This window comes from Nycticebus coucang, chromosome 12 (assembly GCF_027406575.1).
Source record: "Nycticebus coucang isolate mNycCou1 chromosome 12, mNycCou1.pri, whole genome shotgun sequence".
Classification (NCBI taxonomy): domain Eukaryota; kingdom Metazoa; phylum Chordata; class Mammalia; order Primates; family Lorisidae; genus Nycticebus; species Nycticebus coucang.
This window is the reverse complement of record NC_069791.1, coordinates 52,161,124-52,180,431: the sequence shown is the minus strand read 5'-3', so window position 1 is coordinate 52,180,431 and position 19,308 is coordinate 52,161,124. Positions and strand designations below refer to the sequence as shown.

General features: G+C 36.8%; 2 protein-coding genes across 2 annotated transcripts; one reads left to right on the top strand and one right to left on the bottom strand.

Annotated features, from left to right (window-relative positions):
- Positions 1 to 204: 204 nt before the first annotated feature.
- Positions 205 to 6,042, top strand: CLEC4E (C-type lectin domain family 4 member E). Its single transcript, XM_053556630.1, has 6 exons — positions 205 to 406; positions 1,228 to 1,320; positions 1,950 to 2,039; positions 3,024 to 3,175; positions 4,047 to 4,162; positions 5,738 to 6,042. Exons 1-6 carry the CDS (start codon positions 370 to 372, stop codon positions 5,886 to 5,888), a joined length of 639 nt encoding a protein of 212 aa, XP_053412605.1. The 5' UTR covers positions 205 to 369; the 3' UTR covers positions 5,889 to 6,042.
- Positions 6,043 to 8,891: 2,849 nt separating this feature from the next.
- On the bottom strand, positions 8,892 to 18,851 carry CLEC4D (C-type lectin domain family 4 member D). The gene is made up of 6 exons (XM_053556777.1): positions 18,824 to 18,851; positions 16,403 to 16,492; positions 13,092 to 13,196; positions 12,174 to 12,325; positions 10,817 to 10,932; positions 8,892 to 10,077 (listed from the first exon to the last, which is right to left on the bottom strand). Exons 1-6 carry the CDS (start codon positions 18,849 to 18,851, stop codon positions 9,930 to 9,932), a joined length of 639 nt encoding a protein of 212 aa, XP_053412752.1. The 3' UTR covers positions 8,892 to 9,929.
- Positions 18,852 to 19,308: the final 457 nt, after the last annotated feature.

Sequence of the window (19,308 nt, the reverse complement as noted above, 5' to 3'; positions counted from 1 at the left end):
CCAACAAAATAAAGCAACATTTTGTCTAAGTCTCTCAGACTTCCCCATGGTCAGCCTGCTTGTGTTGATAGTTACCATTTTGTAATTTCCTTCTTTTGTTGTTTTTGAAGTGAGTACTGAAATGTGCAGTAAACTCCCTTGTCCTTCTGATGCAAGAAAGGAAATCCTGGCCCAAATGCAGGCCCAATCACAAAACAAGTTGCTACTCTATCTATTAGAAATGGACTTCCTAAAAAACAGAGAGTGTTCACCTTTCAGATTCATTTTCCCTGGATATTATCAACAAAGCACTCCTGGACTCAGAAACTGAGAAAATAGAAAGAAATCAAGAAGAGGGGAGAGAGGGAGAGAGACAACAAGAGAGAAAGAATGAATTCATCCAAATCACCGGCACCATCATGCCCAGGTAAATCTACAACTCTCCTTTCTCCCCATATTTATCATCTGTTCTCACATTTTTGAAACAGGTGATAAATATGGTGCGATCATAAAGAAAAGTATTTAGCGAAGTAAAAAGCGGGGGAGGGAAAAAGAGAAAGGAAGAGAGAAAAACTGATACTAGAAAACTATATGTCATACTGGAAAGTTTGCTGGACTTGAGTTCAAGGGAGAGCTGTCAGACTGCTGTTTTACCCTTTCTGTAACACGTACACTGTCATTTCACTTCTACAGAAATCACTTTTTTTGTCTATAAATGCATGTTGGAAATAAAAGAGGAACTACCAGATAATTGTCAATTGTTATGTAATTTACAAAGAGCTTGAAAATGAGACCCTGAAGAGAGTAGTAGAGAACGGGAAAAGCAGAGGGATGGTGGAGAAGAAAAGGAAGAGAGAAAGAACAAGAAGGGAGAAAAGCCTTAGCAAATATGAAAGTTTTTTTTTAATTGAGAGACTTGAAAAGGAAAAATTGTATATCCACGTTCATGTGTCTTAAAATTAGTAATGGATGACTTCAGTGTTTCTAAAGGTGTGGTCGAGACCAGCAGCATCAGAAGCTCCTGGGAACTTGGTTCCATACAAGCTCTGCTGAATTACTAATTCGGGGGGTGAGGCTTAGAAATTTGTGTTTCAATAAGCCCTCCAAAGTGATTCTGTCATATGCTTAAGTTTGAGAATTATTCATTACAGGCAAGCCAAGTAGAAGGAAATAAGCGAAGATGAACGAGAATCTGTTCTCTTTTGCCTCTAGCTTGGGGAAGATTAACCATGTTTGTGTCTTCCACAGATAGAGGATGTTTCTCTTCCCCAGTGTTCATATGGACCATTGCTGGCCTCTCCATCCTTTTTCTCAGTGCCTGTTTTATCACCAGATGTGTTGGTGAGTTTTGAAGGTCAAATTAGATCTAATTCTCTCTGATGAATATTAGAAGTAAATACTTTCTTGCAGTCTATAGATTGTCTTCTCCTTCAAAGGATCTTTCTATCTCAATTTGTTTTATATTAACCTCTAGCTTACTCCTCAAGCCAGAAACCTGTTACCAAATTTCAGTAATTTCTGACACATTTTTCAAGATATAAATTTTAATCTCCTTGCCTGGCCTGAGTGCCTCCCTCCACCCTCTGTACCTCTATTATCCACTGTTACCTTCTCTAGGAGACCCTATATTAGAGCTTAAGCCCACGGATCAGGACCAGAGACACGTCAAATGACTTTTTGGAAGGAAGGGTGGAGAGGCTTAGACTTGGCATAAGAGGGTGTGCTGACATATTTATTTTCTCTGGGTGTTTGGGCGTGATATAAACTGTATTTTTCTTTACAAATTGGGAAAACCATGGAATGAGAATTCCCTCTTCTTTCTTTGGGTAAGCCAATCCCAGTGCCCTGGCATGTGGAAGAAATAAATATCATGGTAATTATTGGCACTTTGCTATGAATGCAAAACTAAGGAAATCGGGGTTTTTATCAAAAAATGGTAAAAAACATTAAGTGTACCAGTTTCCTTACAGTGACATATAACATCTTCCAAATCTGTGATAAGAAAAAGATTCAGCTGCCAGAGAATCTCACAGAGGTGTCCTGCCACAGTGATGGATCAGGTATGACAGTCTTCAACACTGAACACTAGGATTCATATATCAATATTTTCTGGCTTCTAGATTTACTCTGGAATAGGTACAATATAGTTAAATTGGGTTCCATTTTTCAAAAGCAAATTTAAAATCCTGTATGCACTGTAGGAGAATGATGAGGAGTGGTTAAGAGTACAAGAGTAGAACTTTGGAAATGCACTTAGCACTGGGTCAGGAAATCTTGAGGACATTAGAGTAAACTTCTATAATGAATTTGAGGCATGTGTCTTAACAGTAAATCCAGAAGTTGAAGGTGTTATTCCCAGGAGTGTACTTTTTTTTGTATTCAGCTGCTTCCCAAATGAGATGAATAAAACCAAGAATGCATAGAGTAGGGAATTTGTAAATACCACAGGAATAACTAATAGTCCCCATGCTCTTAAGTATCATCCAGTCCCAAATCTTAGAAAAAATGCCACACGATGCTGGCAAAGTGAGTGTCTGCCTTCTCTGAGCTATTAGTATAATTTTCTTATCATTAAATTGAGAAATGTTACACTATTTAAGAGATTTAAAAGGCTGAAATTCTGTAATTTTAAGAAATCTATCCATACACCGCAGTTTGGAGATTTGATGAAGGTGACATTGTTTAGGCAGCATAAGAGATGGCTGCGTAGGGATCATCAAATAAAATACATAACTTTCTCTGACCTGGCAGTCTAAGAACAGAGAACGGGGCTCCATCTCGAGCATAATTGAGATAGATGGCATATATTGTTGCATTTCTTGGCACTGGCATCTAGAAAATAACATTACATTCAAAAGACAAGAAAATTGTTTTTTATATGTATTGACACTGGAATTATCTAAAGTTGTAGACAGCAAGATGTGGGTTATGAATAAGGGATTCCAGTACCTCTGCCTGTAAATGAGGACGTATGAAGCTTTATGTTTCTTATGTTTTCTTACTCAGGTCACTTGTGACACTCGCTGAAACTTCTCTCCTCCTAGGTTCAGTCAAGAGTTGCTGTCCAGGGAACTGGAAACATTTTCAGTCTAGCTGCTACTTCTTTTCTACTAACACTCTGACCTGGACATTAAGTTTAAAGAACTGCTCGGCCATGAGTGCTCATCTCGTGATTATCAACACTCTAGAGGAGCAGGTAAGTGGAGAACAGGCTCCTCCAGTGTGGATGTGACATTCTCATAGGGTTCATCTCCTTTTTCCATAGCAGTGTTCAGCCCTCAATGACTGTTTATTAAACAGATGTGCTGAAATGCACGTTGTTCTGCATTCTATAAGTTACCATCTATTTTACTATTTATCTACTAAAATAGATAGTAAGTTACTATCTATTTTAATTTATTTTCCTTACTAGAAGAACCTAAGAAAAATACATGAAGTTTTTTTATTTAGGGGGAAAAGAAAGGTTGGTCATTAGGTTTAGAATGATCATTACATTTATGAGCATGCATATGAACATCACATTTATGAATATATGAAAGAAGGCAAGTGAATAACAAGTCTGTTATCTTTAAGCTGTGATTAATAATGTTTTTTCCTGGATATATAAAGTAGATTTGGTTATTGATAAGAGTAGGTAAACTTTGTAGCCGGGCATTGCGGTGGGCACCTGTAGTCCCAGCTGCTCGGGAGGCTGAGGCAAGAGAATCACTTAAGCCCAGGAGTTAGAGGTTGCTGTGAGCTGTGTGACGTCATGGCACTCTACCCGAGGGCGGTACAGTGAGACTCTGTCTCTATTAAAAAAAAAAAAAGAGTAGGTAAACTTTGAAGGAATTATTGAGACTCTCCTCTGTTGAAGGTTATTGTTTGCCAGCTTAATTTGATGTTATGTATATTTTACCACAAGGAAAAAAATCAGCAGTTAATGACCTATGATCTTATCATTTCAGGCCCATTTATTTATTGTCTTCAGTACAGATCCTACTTTGCTTCTAATAATAATGACCTTCAACATTTGATCAGAATTGAAATAATTGATCTCCTATTTATTGACTGTGTATCTTTCATAGGAATTCCTTTTCCACATGAAACCTAGAAAGAGAGAGTTTTATATTGGACTGACAGACCAGCTGGTGGAGCGTCAGTGGCAATGGGTGGATGGCACACCTTTAATAGAGTCTCTGAGGTAATTATGCTCTTGTCAGAGAATTCTAACACTATCCCAAATCCTAAACTAACTCACAGTTGAAGAGTAGGTCACAGAACCTCCCTCTGTGATATGAAATATACAAAGTCATTTACGTTTCAAAGTCATTTTCAGCCAACTCATCCTAGAAAAGTACTGCATGCCTCATTACTGAACATCACTACCGTCACCTCAAGGCATTCCCATTGGGAAGCTATGCAGTGACGCCAGTGCCTAGTCCACCCTTCAAAGCCATTTGGGAACTCTTTTTCTGGAATGGCCATCAAAGCTGTCATCACACACATACATGGGCTGACAATTAAGTTCTCAAATTCTTCCTATAAAAAGTGCTACATACCTCATTGCTGAATATCACTACAGTCACCAAATAACCAAGGGAAGTACTTTGAAGGTGACTGTGGTAATATTCAGCAGTGAGATATGTAGCACTTTTTCAGATCTTGGATAATGACAGTTCTGCTGGCCACTCCAGAAATGGAGTTCCAATATTGCTTTGAAGGGTGGACTAGGCACTGGCACCAGTGCATAGCTTCCCAAGAGGAGTAACTTGAAAGTGACTGTAGTGATATTCAACAATCAGGTATGTAGCACTTTTTATAGGATGAGTTTGAACTTAATTGTCCAACTTCATAGTCGAGTCTATCCTTGGTGTTAGACGTAGGAATAAGAACAGCTGGTATAGAACAGAGAAAAGAGAAGTGCAAGCACCCACTGCTGCCATTTTCTCAGGCTGTCCCAAGAATAAGGGGGAAATAATAGATGAAAATGAGAAGAGGATTAGAATTTAAGAATCATTCATTGAAAGTGAAGATGAAGCAAAGAATGGAATTAAGAGTCTTAAGCTCCAAGCTCTAGTAATATGAAAAAAAAAAAAAACTGACTTGAAAGACAGTAGATTCTTACAGAGTGAAAGTGGAAATTCCATGATGTCTCTTTTCTCTACTGTAATGGCCTTAATATTGTTAGAACTCAGCATTTTGGAGTTTTCAAAGTTTTTTCTCATTCATTATTTTATTTTAACTAAATTACAGTTACATCACTATTATTGAGTCAGAAGGATTAAATGACTTACATAGCTAATAAGCAACAGTTTTAAGAGGATAGTCTAAATACTTAGGTACCTGAGAAATGTTGCTTCACAACACTGTTACCTTGTTATAGCACATCACTGAAGGATGCACTTAAGTTCACACTTCTGTGCAGAATAAAGGGAATCAAATCTGAGATGTGAGTGCAAAGGAAACAAAACCATCAGGGTATCAATCCTTCCCGTAACTTCTCAGTATAGGTCTAAAACCATGAAGGATCATGACCAAATATAAAATCAGAAAGACCCAGTTTGGCTTCAATACTCACAAACTCTATGAGTTAGACAGATGATTTAGTTTCTCCAAGATTCCTTTTCTTCATCAAAAAAATGAAGATTTTAATACCTACCTCACAAAATTATTGTGACATTAAATAACACAAATACAATTTGCCTAGTATAGTAGATGGAGTCACTTTGCCCCTTTTTTGCTGGAATTTAAAATCTCCTATGTCACTCTTTCTCAGCTTCTGGGATGAGGGAGAGCCTAACAACCTAGCTACAGTAGAGGACTGTGCCACCATTAGAGATTCTTCCAATCCAAGGAAAAATTGGAATGATGTACCCTGTTTCCTCAATATGTTTCGGATTTGTGAAATGCCAGCAGAAATACGTTGAACAAAGAAAAATATCTTCAGAAGAGAAGACACAACTTAAACGTATAAAGGAGAAGGAATAAAGAGTGTGGCCCATACTCACAACTCCATTAGGAGAAAAGCATACAATGCACTTCAAAGGACATTTTTATGTCTTTGTTCTCTGATAAAAATAAATAGTTTTGAATATTATAATTCATGATAACTGACTGAAGTGCATTTTTTCTCTACATTAGTCTCAGATCCTCTTCCCAGAATTACTAGCAAATGCCATGGGAAGAAAGGAATGCTCCTTTCGGTCCACGTGGCCATTTTTGAGCATTTATATGAAAGTACAGGACATAAACCAAGTGCAGAGTCCAACAAAGAGGAGGATTTTGGAAAGTGCTTTTGAACAGTCACCTGAATTCTGACTCTGGGTCAAGTTCTTTTCTTTCTAGCTTCTGAAAAGTCTGCCTTCTCTTCCTCATTTCACACTGTTTTTATCTCCTTCACACCCACATATCCTCTCTATCCTCTCCTATAGAAGAAGGGGAGGATACTTCTATAGGAAAGAAACTCCTCCAACTCAGGGAACTCACTTGTACTCAGAGACAGGTGTGCACTTCTGGCCACAGGCCTTCACTGCACCTCTTCAGAGAAGACCATGCTGACCTTCAACTCCGAACAGACTGCAGTGGAGTCCATTCAACTCTGGATCTCCCTTTGCTGTCTATTCTCATTGACTGACTGGATCTCACCTGAATTTGCATTTATTGCTCAGTTAGGATCAGAGTCCAATAGTCAAACTATTTTAGAGAAGATTCAGCTTCACACTTTCTTATCTCAAGCAAATGCATTTATTGCATAACATTGTATCAGTACTGCTAAGACTACGTAAATATCATGGCAGCTTTTACAACCATGTTTCTTGTATACAATGCCATAAGAAGACCCTCAAAAATTCATGTATTAGAATTAACATATAATCACTGAACAAGGAAATTCAACTAACAAGTGACTAGGTTAACTTTCTTTACAAAAGTTCATTTCCCTTAGCCATCATGACAATCTGGTTCTGAAATCAACATACTTTCAAGCCAAACATCATCAATCTAAAAGTAATCCAATGAACATAACTTCTACTTTCTTTTTCTTTGAGGGTTTTTTTTTTTTTTTTTTAGTTTTTCAAATTAATATGAGGGTACAATTTTTAGGTTACATTGTTCTCGCTTCCAGGGTAACTTCGACTTTCTAATTCCCTTTTCTTAAATCATAAATATCAATGAGAAACATTGAAAGACAGATGAAGATTTTTTGTTTTTTGTTTTTGTTTGTTTTGTTTTGTTTTGAGACTATGTCACCCTCAGTAGAGAGCCGTAGCATCACAGCTCGCAGCAACCTCAAACTCTTGGGCTTAAGTGATTCTCTTGCCTCAGCCTCCCAAGTAGCTGGGACTACATGTGCCCACCACAGCGCCCAGCTTTTTTTTTGTTGCAGTTGTCATTGTTTCGCAGGCCTAAGCCAGGTTTGAATCTGCCTGGCTCTGTGTATGTGGCTGGCACCCTAATCGCTGTGCTATGGGCGCGGAGCCGGGATGAAGTTTTTTTGTTGCTGTTCATTGGTGTTTCTTTGCTGGAGGTTATAATTTGATTAAATTTCATTTCTATACTGTAAGACATGTGGAAATATTATTCCACATTATTTCCCTATATTTGGTTATAATTTAAGTTATAAAATTTAACTTTGTCTTCATAGTTTGTCAAGAGAAGAAATAATTCCTAGGGTTTTAATGGTTAAAGATCATTAGAACCCAAATTATCTATTTGAAAAATTGTTTTTTGAGAAGTAGATCATCCACTTGAAATTGTTTTAAAATATGATATTTTATAAGCAGGGTTACACAAATACTTAATCACTTTAGGCACCAGAAAACCCAGAGATTTACAAAAAAAAAAGGTGATTAATCATACATATACGCCCAAGAGCATATTTCCAAAATAAACTATTGTTAAGATTTAAATACTACTACTGGGGGGAGGCAATTTTTTTAAAGAAAAATCACTCTACTGTATTTTGTAAAAATGATACGTATTTATTATCAAAAATTCCTACAGAGCACAATTATATAAAAAAAGTTTTTTAAATCCCAAGTTGAAAAATAATTACCACAAACCTTAGCTGAACATCATTCCAATCACTTCTTGGGCTTTTGGCTATTACATGTGTGTGCATGTATGTGGGGTGGGGAGTTGAGGGGGCCTGTGTTTACCCCTCAGGGACTTAGAACCTGAGCTGGCCTGAGACAGCTGTAAGGGGAGGGAGGGACTTGGAGGGAGGAAGACAGCATAAGGATTCAGCCCCCAACGGGGTCAGGTGGTTATCCTGGCCAAGGGGTGGACTGGCCTAAAGTCTCAAAGCCTAGGCTCAGATCAGTAGGATGTCCACACATTTAGTGGCCCAACTAGGATATCAGAACCCAAGCAGGAAACCTACTACTGGTGAGTAGTAGGGCTAGGGGCAGGGTGAGGTAGGTGTGTCCACGCAGCTCTCTCAGCACAGAGTGAGGAGGCAGAGTCTGAGTAGGTCAGCTTACATGTCTTGCAACCAAATTTAAATGTTCTCCAGAAAATGTGCACATTTGGCCAAGTTTATTCTTGAATAGCTTATCATTTTATTGCTATTGTAAGTATAATATTTTATCATAGAATATATTTTCTATATTTTACGGGTTATTATATTGTTGATTTTTGTATAATGATAATTTATCCAGAAACATTGTTGAACTCTCCTCTTTTTTTTTTTTTTAATGTTTTGGCTGTACAGTCCCTTGCATGAGACTACAGTATAATCATCTACACTGTTCATTAGCCAAGAGGCCAAGTCATCCCCAGGAACGGTCCTATAATACCAAAGGAATATATTTCCTCTCTAATGAAGCACAGATCTGGGCCACAGTTCTGGTCCGTCATGAACTAGCAACATGAGGGCCAGTCCTATGGCTTTCCAAGAATTTCATTTCCTTGGCTGAAGGATTGAAGGAGTTTGGTTAATGTGGCCTGTAAAGGACTTTTCCACTCAAAACCAAATTAAGTCAGCTTAAGACTGTCTGCTTTGGGAAGAGTGGAGTCAGAAGTACATTTTTAAAAAGATATACATTTATATTTTTGTACATGTGCAATGCCATAATTCAGAACTGCTTATACTATTGACCTAAAAAATGTGCTCATGGAATGACAATATGATGACTGATACTATTAAAAAGTCTGAAATAAAGCATCAAGCAATAAAAATGTCTAAAATATTTAATGTGTTTGTGATATTTGGGTTAAAAAAATGATATACCACTACCAGTTAGAACATCCCACCTTTGAATTTTAAAAGCTAAGAATCTGAGCAGGGGGAACATGACAAAGAGACTGTATTATTCAATCCATTCTGTTAGAAAGTAATCAATACATCTAATTGAAAAGTAAACATTTTGAAATATCATCAAGAAAACAAAAGCTAATAAAAACTGGTTTCCACAGAAAATATGATTCCTTTCACCAAAACACCATCCAAAACCATATTGTCTTAACACATGCACACAGCAAACACACACACACGTTATTTTGAGTGAATTGGACAAAAATAATAAGACCATCATGATTAAAAATGGTGTATAACCCAGCATGAAATAGCTTTCTCTATTCCGATGATGCATATACATTCTGCACTATTCTAATTGGTTCTTCTTTTCCATTTCCATTATAAGAACCATTTCAGCTTGGTGCAGCAGCTCACACCTATAACCCTAGCACTCTGGGAGGCTGAGGCAGGAGGATTGTTTGAGCTCAGGAGTTTGAGACTAGACTGACCAGGAGCAAACCCTGATCTTTACTAAAAATAGAAAAATTATCTGGACACTGTGGCATGTGCCTGTAGTCCCAGCTACTGGGGAGGCTGAGGCAGGAAGATTGCTTGAGCCCAAGAGTTTGAAGTTGCTGTGAGCTAGGCTGACACCAGGGCTCAGGGCTAGGCTGAATGATAGAGTGAGACTCTACCACAAAAAAAAAAAAAAAAAGACCCACTTCATAAGTTTCTAGTTGAATGCTATTGCAGCTGTCTTACAAATTCTACTTCTCTCATAGTCACAAGAAATATCATTCCAGGACCATTTATCTTCTGCATAAACAAGAACAGCACAGTTTTCTTCCTTATAGTTGTTGGGTTCATCCCTATGCCAGAACCTGAAAGGAAATAGATAGATATAAATAATATAGCTATAGGTAGGTATCAGAGGAAAATTCAGAGAAAATATCCTGAGACTGCATTTTAGAGCTACATTGTCTAATACATTAATCACTAGCCACATGTGACTACTGAGCCCTTGAAATGTATTCTCTGTATTGAGATATGCTTTAAGTGTTAAGTATACACTGCATTTTGAAGATTTGTCATAAGAAAACATGTAAAAGATCTCAGTAATAATTTTATATTGATGACATGTTGAAATGATAAGATTTGAATATATTGGATTAAATATATATTAATTATTAACACATTATTAAAATAATTTCACTTGTTTTTTTATTTTCTTACTGTGGTCTGCTAAAAAATGTTATATTACACATGTATCTTTGCATTATATTAATACTAAACAATACTAGAGTCAAAGATAAAAATGGCAAACTTATAACCCCATTTCAAAAACAATTTTTATCCCTATGTTAGTCTAAGAAAATTTTTTTACATCACTCTCATGTTCTCTGTTCTTTCATTGACATTATGTAAATACACTGAAAATTTCACTCAAGTCATAGGATCGTTCTGTAACTGGGATAGAGCATATAGAAGTTACTAACACAGATAGTGCTCTATTCTAAGCAACATTTTCACATAACTATGCTCTACCCAAAATGAATTCTTGCTACCTTCTCCCCACCTTTGCCCTTTATAAAGCCTCTTGATTCCGCCTGATATACTCACACCATGCGCGGGTTAAATGGTGTCTGGTCCACCCAGCGCCATTGACCTTCAGTGTCCTCATGTGTAAGTCCCAGGAAATATGAAAACCGTCTATCCAAAAACTGAATAATAAAGTTCTGCGTAAAAAGATGTAAATTTTTTTAAATATATTTTCACTTATCAAATGATGGCTGTTTTGTTGGAGATAAAGGAAAGAAGTCAAATAGATCAGCAGTTAAGCACAAAAGCTTTGGCATCCTACTTTCAAATCCTCCCAGTAATGTTGTTAAGCACTTTAATCTCAGCAACCCTCAATTTTTCTCAACTTCAGAAAGGACAATTCCACTACTTCACAGAATTACTATGAAGATTAAATAGATAATACTTGCAGCCCTCTCCGTATAATGCTTAATAAGATTGTATTTTTTAGGAGCTTTTGTTTTTAAAATTGCCTTTCTAAATTGTATACGAATTACATTAAATTCCATTTTACTCATAAAACAAACATCACACATACTCACTATTAAAATGAGTACACGAGTACATTTCAGTGAGTAAAATGATCCCAATTGAGATGAGCTCACATGTACACAGAGAGAAGTAAATCTCAGTGGAAATCAAGCAGGGGGAAGGAAGGAAAAAAGACCTGGGCAAAAGCCTACTTAATGGGTACAATGAACACGACCTGGGTGATGGGCACACTTACAGCCCTGACTCAAGAATTACAAAAACATTTGTACCCTCATAATATTTGAAATTTAAAAATGAGTTGATTTTGAATCATCATACATTACATGAGGAAATAAAATTTAGCTTTCGAAGAATTGAATTTACCTTAAGATTTCTTGTTTTGGCTCTTAGAATTAGAACCAAACATTTGAACTCTTTTTCCTATACTTTAACCTGAGAAGATATTTTAGTCCTGATTAACCATTCATTTATCAAGACCCAATCAATGTGCCTGACTGCACAGGAAGGACACTGGAGGTGCAAAGATGAGCAAAGCATGGCCCCAGCCCTCCACCCAGCAGAAGTCACTGGAAGCAATGGGGAAGTGAACAATTATAGTACACTGGAGGAAATGCCATGATCTCACTGTGCACAAAGTACCAGAGAAGTCCCTCTAACTTAGAATAGGAAGGGTGGAGAGGGGAAGGTGGTCAGGCTCACTTTCTGGGTGAGATAAAACAGGAATCAAATCTGGGCAGACCAAAAGCAGTTGGCCATGGGAAGAAAAATGGGAGCGGAAGAAAAGGCTTTCCAGCCAAAAGGAGCAGGTGAAGCATAAGGGGCAGAGGTATAACAAAACAAGAGAGATTTCTCTTTCTCTACAGAGATTCAAACCAGCAGAGAAACTGATGTGATCCTCCAGACACACCTGCTCAGCTTCCGTGCTGATGGTCACCAGATGAGCCCCCATGCCTGAACAGTTTCTTTCACTCTCAGCCCACGTATTGTTAACATTAAGAGGAAGATAACAATGAGACTGGAAGGCTCTCCAGCCAACAGGACAGCATTTCCAGACGCTCCCTTGGGTGAAAATTAAAATGGAAATTAGTAACAAAAGAGTATTTCATCAGTAACAGACTGCACAGCTAATCCACTAGCTAATATCTAATGAGCACTTGTGGGAACAATGCCAGGAATACCAAAATCATTGTTTCCCTTCCCCCTCACAAAAATACTGAAAAATCACATTTCTAAATATGTTCTAAATGTAAGTATTGGAAGTAACATAAGAATTACCAAAAAATTATAAAGCATTCTCTTAAAAGACATTATTATTCCATTCCCATACATCTATTTACTTTCATATTTAATGTGTTTCCATAACAAAGCTTTACTCGGGATATTTTATCTGAATGGGGCAAAGAATCTGCTAAAATTCAAGCATTTCCCATGCTCCCAAATGAACTTTATAAATTCCAGAATAAGAAAAGAAATAAAGACACCTCAGTAAAGTTATGCACTGTAAAAGAAAATTGTCCTTATAACATAACAGGTCTGAATCAATGGAAAATAGAATTAAATTGATGTTATTTGGGGATGTCAAAAATATCCCATTAATTTAGTTATATTTTTCAGTTAGTCAACCGATTATAGTCCTAAAAAATAATTCTATTTTAATGTACTGATGTTCATTCCTGACTCAGATTCTCATGTCATTTTAATCTTTCTTAGGTTACTACTGATATCCTTTAAATCAGCATATGAAAAATGAAAAAACATCATATTATGAATTTGAATAGAAATGCAAATTAGAGAGACATTTCCTCAGTCTCTCTGTCATCTGTACCTTCCAGTTCTGAAGTCTCTCTGATGCATGTTAGCTTTGTATGGTACTCTAGTAACTTGTGCATTCTGGTGCCTCCCTTACAGCGTAGAAAGTTGTGATGAGTTACTGTCAAGGAGAAAAAATAGTTAGCTCATTTTCTTGTATAAGCACTTAATTAGGAAAATGGGGGCAGATCTCTCGAATCTTTCTCTTACTAATAGTTAAGGTCCTCACATTCTCTTTTCTTCCTACATAGTTCTTTTGTTCTAGCTCCAAGTGACTTGGTTGAAACTGTTGAAAATTAATATTGTATTTTTATTATCATATTGTTAATTTTGTGCTTCATAGGAGTAATTTTATAAACTTTTGTGTGCACATGCTTTTAAGCATGTATTTCTATCAAAATTTGTGTTAGAGTGGGGAATTTTGTGAGCACTGTGATAGTTCTTCAAAGATTTATAAGCTGTATACTTTTTAAAAAATATTTTTACTTTAAAATATAACCAAATGCAAAAAAGTGAATAACATAAATGCATAGTTCAGCAAGTTGTTGTCAAGTGAACTCTCCAGGTAACAACTACCTAGCTCAAGAAACAGAATACTATCAACACCCCAAATGCAACCTTTTTTTTCTCCCTTGAATATAAAAATTTTGTGGCTTTTAAAGTAATACTCCTCACAATTTTACCACTTAATAACATATCCCAAAGCCATGGAGATCAGATTGCCTGCTTGTGAACTTTCTATAAATGCAATCATTTGGTATGTATTCTTCTGATTCTATCTTCTGCTCAGCATTGTTTCTAGAATTTATCCAGGTGGTTGCATATAACTGTAATTCATCCATTTTCATTGCTAGAAAGTGATCTATTGCCTTCATGCAATAAAACATATTTACCTAATCTACTTCTGGTGTATATATGCATTGTTTCCAGTATCCGGCTATTGTGAACTATGCTACCCTGAGCATTTTTGACCATGCAACCTAGTACACATCGCAGGCATTTCTGTAGGGTACAGATCTAGGAGTGGAATTGCTGGTAATAGGCTATCCATATTGAAAACTATGATACCAGTGAACTTTTCCAAATTTCCCACCAGTAGCAATTCATTATAGGGGCAGTTGCTCCACAGCATTATCAATATTTGGTAGCACCATACCTTTTTTTCTTAGAGTCTCACTCTATTGCCCCAGGCTACAGTGCTGTGGTGTCAGCCTACCTCATAGTAACCTCAAACTCCTAGGTTCAAGTGATCCTCCTGCCTCAGCCTCCCGAATAGCTGGGACTACAGGCACCTGCCATGATGCCTGACTAATTTTTCTATTTTCAGAAGAGACAGGATCTCACTTTTCTCAGTCTGGTCTTGAACTCTTGATCCTCCCATGTTGGCCCCACAAAGTTCCAGCATTTGCTATTCTGTAATGTTTGCAATGGCATCTCATTGTAATTTGCATTTGATTTCCCTGATAACTAATGAGGTTGCCCTTTTTGTGTGCATTTGTTACACATTCCATTTACTCTTTTCTGTTGTGCTTATTTAGTACTTTTTCTTTTTTTTTAATTTCAAAATGTTAGGGAATACAAATGTTTTTGGTTACATGGGTAGCTTTGTAACATTGAGTAATGACTATAGGTGTCTGTATCACCCAAGGTTCACTGTATCCTTTGGTAAGTTTTTGCCCCTCCCCTCTTTCTCTGCTTGACTTCCACTGAGTTTTACTTCCCTCTGCACACGTGTGCTAACTTGTTAGTTCCAATTTAATAGTGAGTACATACAGTGTATGTTTTTCCATTCCTGAGATACTTCCCTTAGGAGAATGATCTCCAGTTCCATCCAAATGATTGCAAAAAGCATTAAGTTATTCTCTTTTATGGCTGAGTAGTACTCCATGGACTATATATACACACCACATTTTATTAACATCCTCATGAATCTGTGGGCACTTGGGTTGATTTCACATCTTTGAAATTATGATTCGTGCTGCAATAAACATTCAAGTGCAGGTGTATTTTAGATAGAAAGCCTTCTTTTCTTTGGATATATACCCAGTAATGGGATCGCTAAATCAAATGGTAGGTCTGGTTTTAGTTATTTGAGGTATTGCCGTACTGTTTTCCAAAGAATTTGTACTAATTTGCAGTCCAACCAAGAATATGTAAGAGTTCCTTCCTCTCTGTATCCCTGCCAGCATCTATCTTTTTTGGACTTGTTAGTGAAAACCATTCTAACAAGGGTAAGGTGATATTCTTATAATTTTACTCCTGTCTATTTGTCTTACACCTATACCACAGTACTTAAATTATAATAACTTTATTTTAGATTTTGAAATCAGAAAGAATGCATTCCTACCATTTTGATGGTGGTGATGGCTTCAGGGGTATATACTTATTCCTGAACTTGAGATATAGACATTAAATGTGTGCAGCTTTTTATATGTTAAACCTCAAAAAAAAGAGTTTCAAAAAGACAAAAGAAATAATAATAAGTGTTCCAACCTTGTTCTTTTCAAAGCCAATCTGTCTTAGAGTTACCTTTTTTTTTTTTTTTTTGGACGGGCTGAGTTTAAACCCATCACCTCCGGTATATGGGGCCGGCGCCCTACTCCTTTGAGCCACAGGCACCGCCCAGTGAGAGTTACCTTTTTTGCCGCTTACTCTTGGCTCATAAGACACAGCCCTTTGTAATACCAGTCCAAAATAGGGGACAATGTACTATACTCATCGCTAAGATCCAAATTTCATGTTGAAATATGATCCCCTGTGTTGGAGGTGCAGCCTGGTGTGAAGTGTTTGGGCCAAGGAGAAAGATCCCTCAGGAATGGCTTGGTGCCCTCCCTGTGATAATGAGTAAGTTCTTACTTTACTAGGTTGTTTAAAGGAGGCTGGCACTTCCTTCTGCCTCTCTTGCTCCTGTTCTCTCCATGTGACACACCTGTTCCCCCTTCTCCTTCCTTCCTGACTAAAAGATCCCTAAAACCTTCACCATAAGTAGACACTGATGCCATGATTATACAATGGGAATCCTGAGCCAAATAAATATCTTTTCTTTATAAATTACACAACCTCAGGCATTTCTTTATAGCGGCATAAAACAAATTAATATACTAATCAAATTTTATATATACAGAAAATGATCTAAATTCCATCTTTTATCTCATGACATAAGGCAACACTCTCAAAAAACTAGGAGGTAAAGTGTACAATTTTAAATCCAAGACTTTATAGTTTGACTATGTTGGGAAAATCAAGATAGCTAAGGCTTAGAGCAACTTTATGAAAGTTGTTTGGGAAAATAATTCAAGAAGAGTGGCACTTTGGCTAACAACTTACCCAGACAACTAGCGATAAAACAGGCCCCAAGAAGTGAAATGCAAACAATAGCAACAGTCCAAGGGATCAGCTGGGAAGGCTCACCTCCTTCTATTAGGACAAAAAGAAAAATAAAGAGGTGAACTTCTCTCAGCCACAGGCTAGGTACACCAATTCTACCAAGAAGCAAGCTAAATATGGAAGCATCCAAAATATTTTAAATCTAGAAGAGAGCTAAAATATTTCCTCTAAATAAAGCAATTTTAAAGCTTACGGAAAAACAAATTAATAAATAAGAAAAATATAAACAATTTTTTTGTAATTTTGAAATAAGGAAGGCTGTCATAAGTAAGACAAAAACTCAAAGCCATAACAAATTAATAACTTGGGTACATAAAAATCAAACATGTAACATAAACAATGTTAAAAGACAAGGAACACATGGAAAAAGAGTCTAGAACACAGAATTTCAAAAATCAACTTGACAACTGAGCAAAACTTTGAGCAGGAAATCTGATAAAAATTAATTCCTTGAAATTATAAACGGCCATTAAACAAAACTATGTTTAATCAGGGAGCTGTAAACTAAAAGATTATGGTATTGTTTTTCCATATCAGAAGTAAATTTAAAATGTACAGTGTTGACAGGCTGAGGGATAATAAGCACTCTCGGTGAGAAAACAAATGTTGTTGCTGAGACTATAAATTAGAAATGGCTTTTATAAGGAATTTAGTAGCACTGATAATTTTTTTTTTACTTTTATTTATTTATTTTTTTGAGACAGTATCTCATTATGTCACCTTCAGTAGATTGTGGTGGTGTCACAGCTCGCAGCAACCTCAAACTCTTGGGCTTAAGCAATTCTCTTGCCTTAGCCTCTCAAGTAGCTGGAATTACAGGCGCCCACCACAACACCTGGCTATTTTTTTGTTGTCATTGTTTAGCAGGCCTTGGCTGGGTTCGAACCCACCAGCCCCAGTGTATGTGGCTGGTGCCCTAACCACTGAGCTACAGGCACCGAGCCCACTGATCAATTTTTAAATGCATAACAACCACAAAAATTTCAGTTACAGTCATGTATCCTATGGGAATAACAACTTACTTGTGTTAAAGGCCATACATTGCAGTACTTCAGAAATTAAATAAAAACATTGGAACCTAATATTTACATGTGTATTATCAATAGTAGAAATTCTAAATTATGGTGAATTCATATAAAGAAATTCTATATAGCAATTAAATAATCATGTATAGTGGTATGTACTAGGATAAAAAATCTCCGACGCATATTATTGCATAAAAAGGTGCTTTTCAGAACTTTGTACTGTGCGATCCTATTGAAGTTTGCCATGGTAGGATGAATAGATGAAACAAAACTTTAATTTTAACTTTACGTATTTCTTCATTTATGCTATATGTTTCTCAAAAATATCAATGTTTTTGCAATACAAAACCATTAGTATCATTTAGTTCAAATTCAGTCAGAACCTCTAATATATCATGAGACTAAATTAGCTTCCTTTCTTTTCTTTTCTTTTCTTTTCTTTTCTGAGACAGAGTGTTACTGTGTTGCCCTCAGTAGAGTGCTGTAGAGATAGTACCTCCATCTCTTGGGCTTAAGCAATTCTCTTGCCTCAGCCTCCTGGGTCTACCTGCACCTGCCACAACACCTGGCTATTTTTTGGTTGCAGTTGTCATTGCTGTTTAGCAGGCCCAGGCCAGGTTCGAACCTGCCAGCCTCAGTGTATATGGCTGGCGCCCTACTCACTGAGCTACAGGCGCAGAGCCAAAGTTAGTATGTTTTCTACATCTTCCTTTTCCTCCTCCCTTTAAAGTAATCTCCCCGGCCAGGAGCAGAGGCTCACACCTGTAATCCCAGCACTTTGGGTGGCCGAGATGGGCAGATCTCCTGAGCTCAGAGTTTGAGACCAGCCTGAGCTAGAGCAAGACCCCATCTCTAAAAATGGCCAAGCATTGTGGTGGGCACCTGCAGTCCCACCTACCCTCCCAGAGGGTGAGGCAAGATAATCTCTTGAGCCCAAGAGTTAGAGGTTGTTGTGAGCTATGACATCAGGGCACTCTTCCAGGGATGACAAAGTGAGACTCTGTCTATAAATAAATAAATAAATAAATAATCTTATTTATTAAGATTTATTAATCTTATTTATTAATCTTTTTATCTTATTTCTCTTTTATATTCTTAATCTCCTCTCTTGGTTCAATCTACATTTTATAAAGAAGATTCTGTTACCCAACTTATTTGAATCTATGTCCTTCCTCTTGGCCAAATTCATCATCATTTCCTTCCACCTCTTCCTCCCCATCATCATCATCTACAATCTTTAAAACCACACTCAAGCTTTATGAGCTGCAGTCATATCTTTAAATTTGATCATTATTCCAACTGCCTCTTTGAAATTGAAATGAGAGAAAGTACTCACGTTTACTTTGAGATTCTTCTAGCCCCATTGTGGATTATTGTCTTCTTGTTCAGTGGTCAGGAAAAACAGGAACTTCTTATTTTTTTCCCCCGAGCATATATTTCTGTGGATAGAGAAATATATTGAGAAATATTGGAGACTGAGCACCAGTTTTACCTATTCTGAGATCAGAAAGTTCCAAATATAAGTGAGGTAACTCAAAAGAAGAAATCTCTTCAAAGACGAGGATTTACCTTGATTCACTCTGGGAGATGTGGCAAGGAACAAAAAAGGAAATTGAGAAAGCAATACCTCTAAAAAAATTTTTTTCAATAGAAACTTCCATAAGTATATTTAGAGCACTAAGTCAGTGTGTCATGTGCAATTTCTCAATTTGCTTTTGAGTCACTTAGACAGAAAATTTAGCAATTTCCTAAAAAATAATAATTATGCACAATAAAAATTTAACAAACATCCCCCATCTTTCTCTTTTATTGTATATTATG

Bases quoted from the DNA above. Each gene is read 5' to 3' on its own strand.
- CLEC4D (XM_053556777.1), bottom strand. From the start codon at position 18,851: ATGGGGCTAGAAGAATCTCAAAGTAAAC. The intron at 16,493-18,823 runs GTGAGTACTTTC...TTGTCCTAATAG, and splicing joins AGAAGAATCTCAAAGTAAAC to AAGGAGGTGAGCCTTCCCAG. The intron at 10,078-10,816 runs GTGAGTATATCA...ATTTCCTTTCAG, and splicing joins CCATTTAACCCGCGCATGGT to GTTCTGGCATAGGGATGAAC.
- CLEC4E (XM_053556630.1), top strand. From the start codon at position 370: ATGAATTCATCCAAATCACCGGCACCATCATGCCCAG. The intron at 2,040-3,023 runs GTATGACAGTCT...CTCTCCTCCTAG, and splicing joins CTGCCACAGTGATGGATCAG to GTTCAGTCAAGAGTTGCTGT. The intron at 3,176-4,046 runs GTAAGTGGAGAA...TATCTTTCATAG, and splicing joins TCAACACTCTAGAGGAGCAG to GAATTCCTTTTCCACATGAA.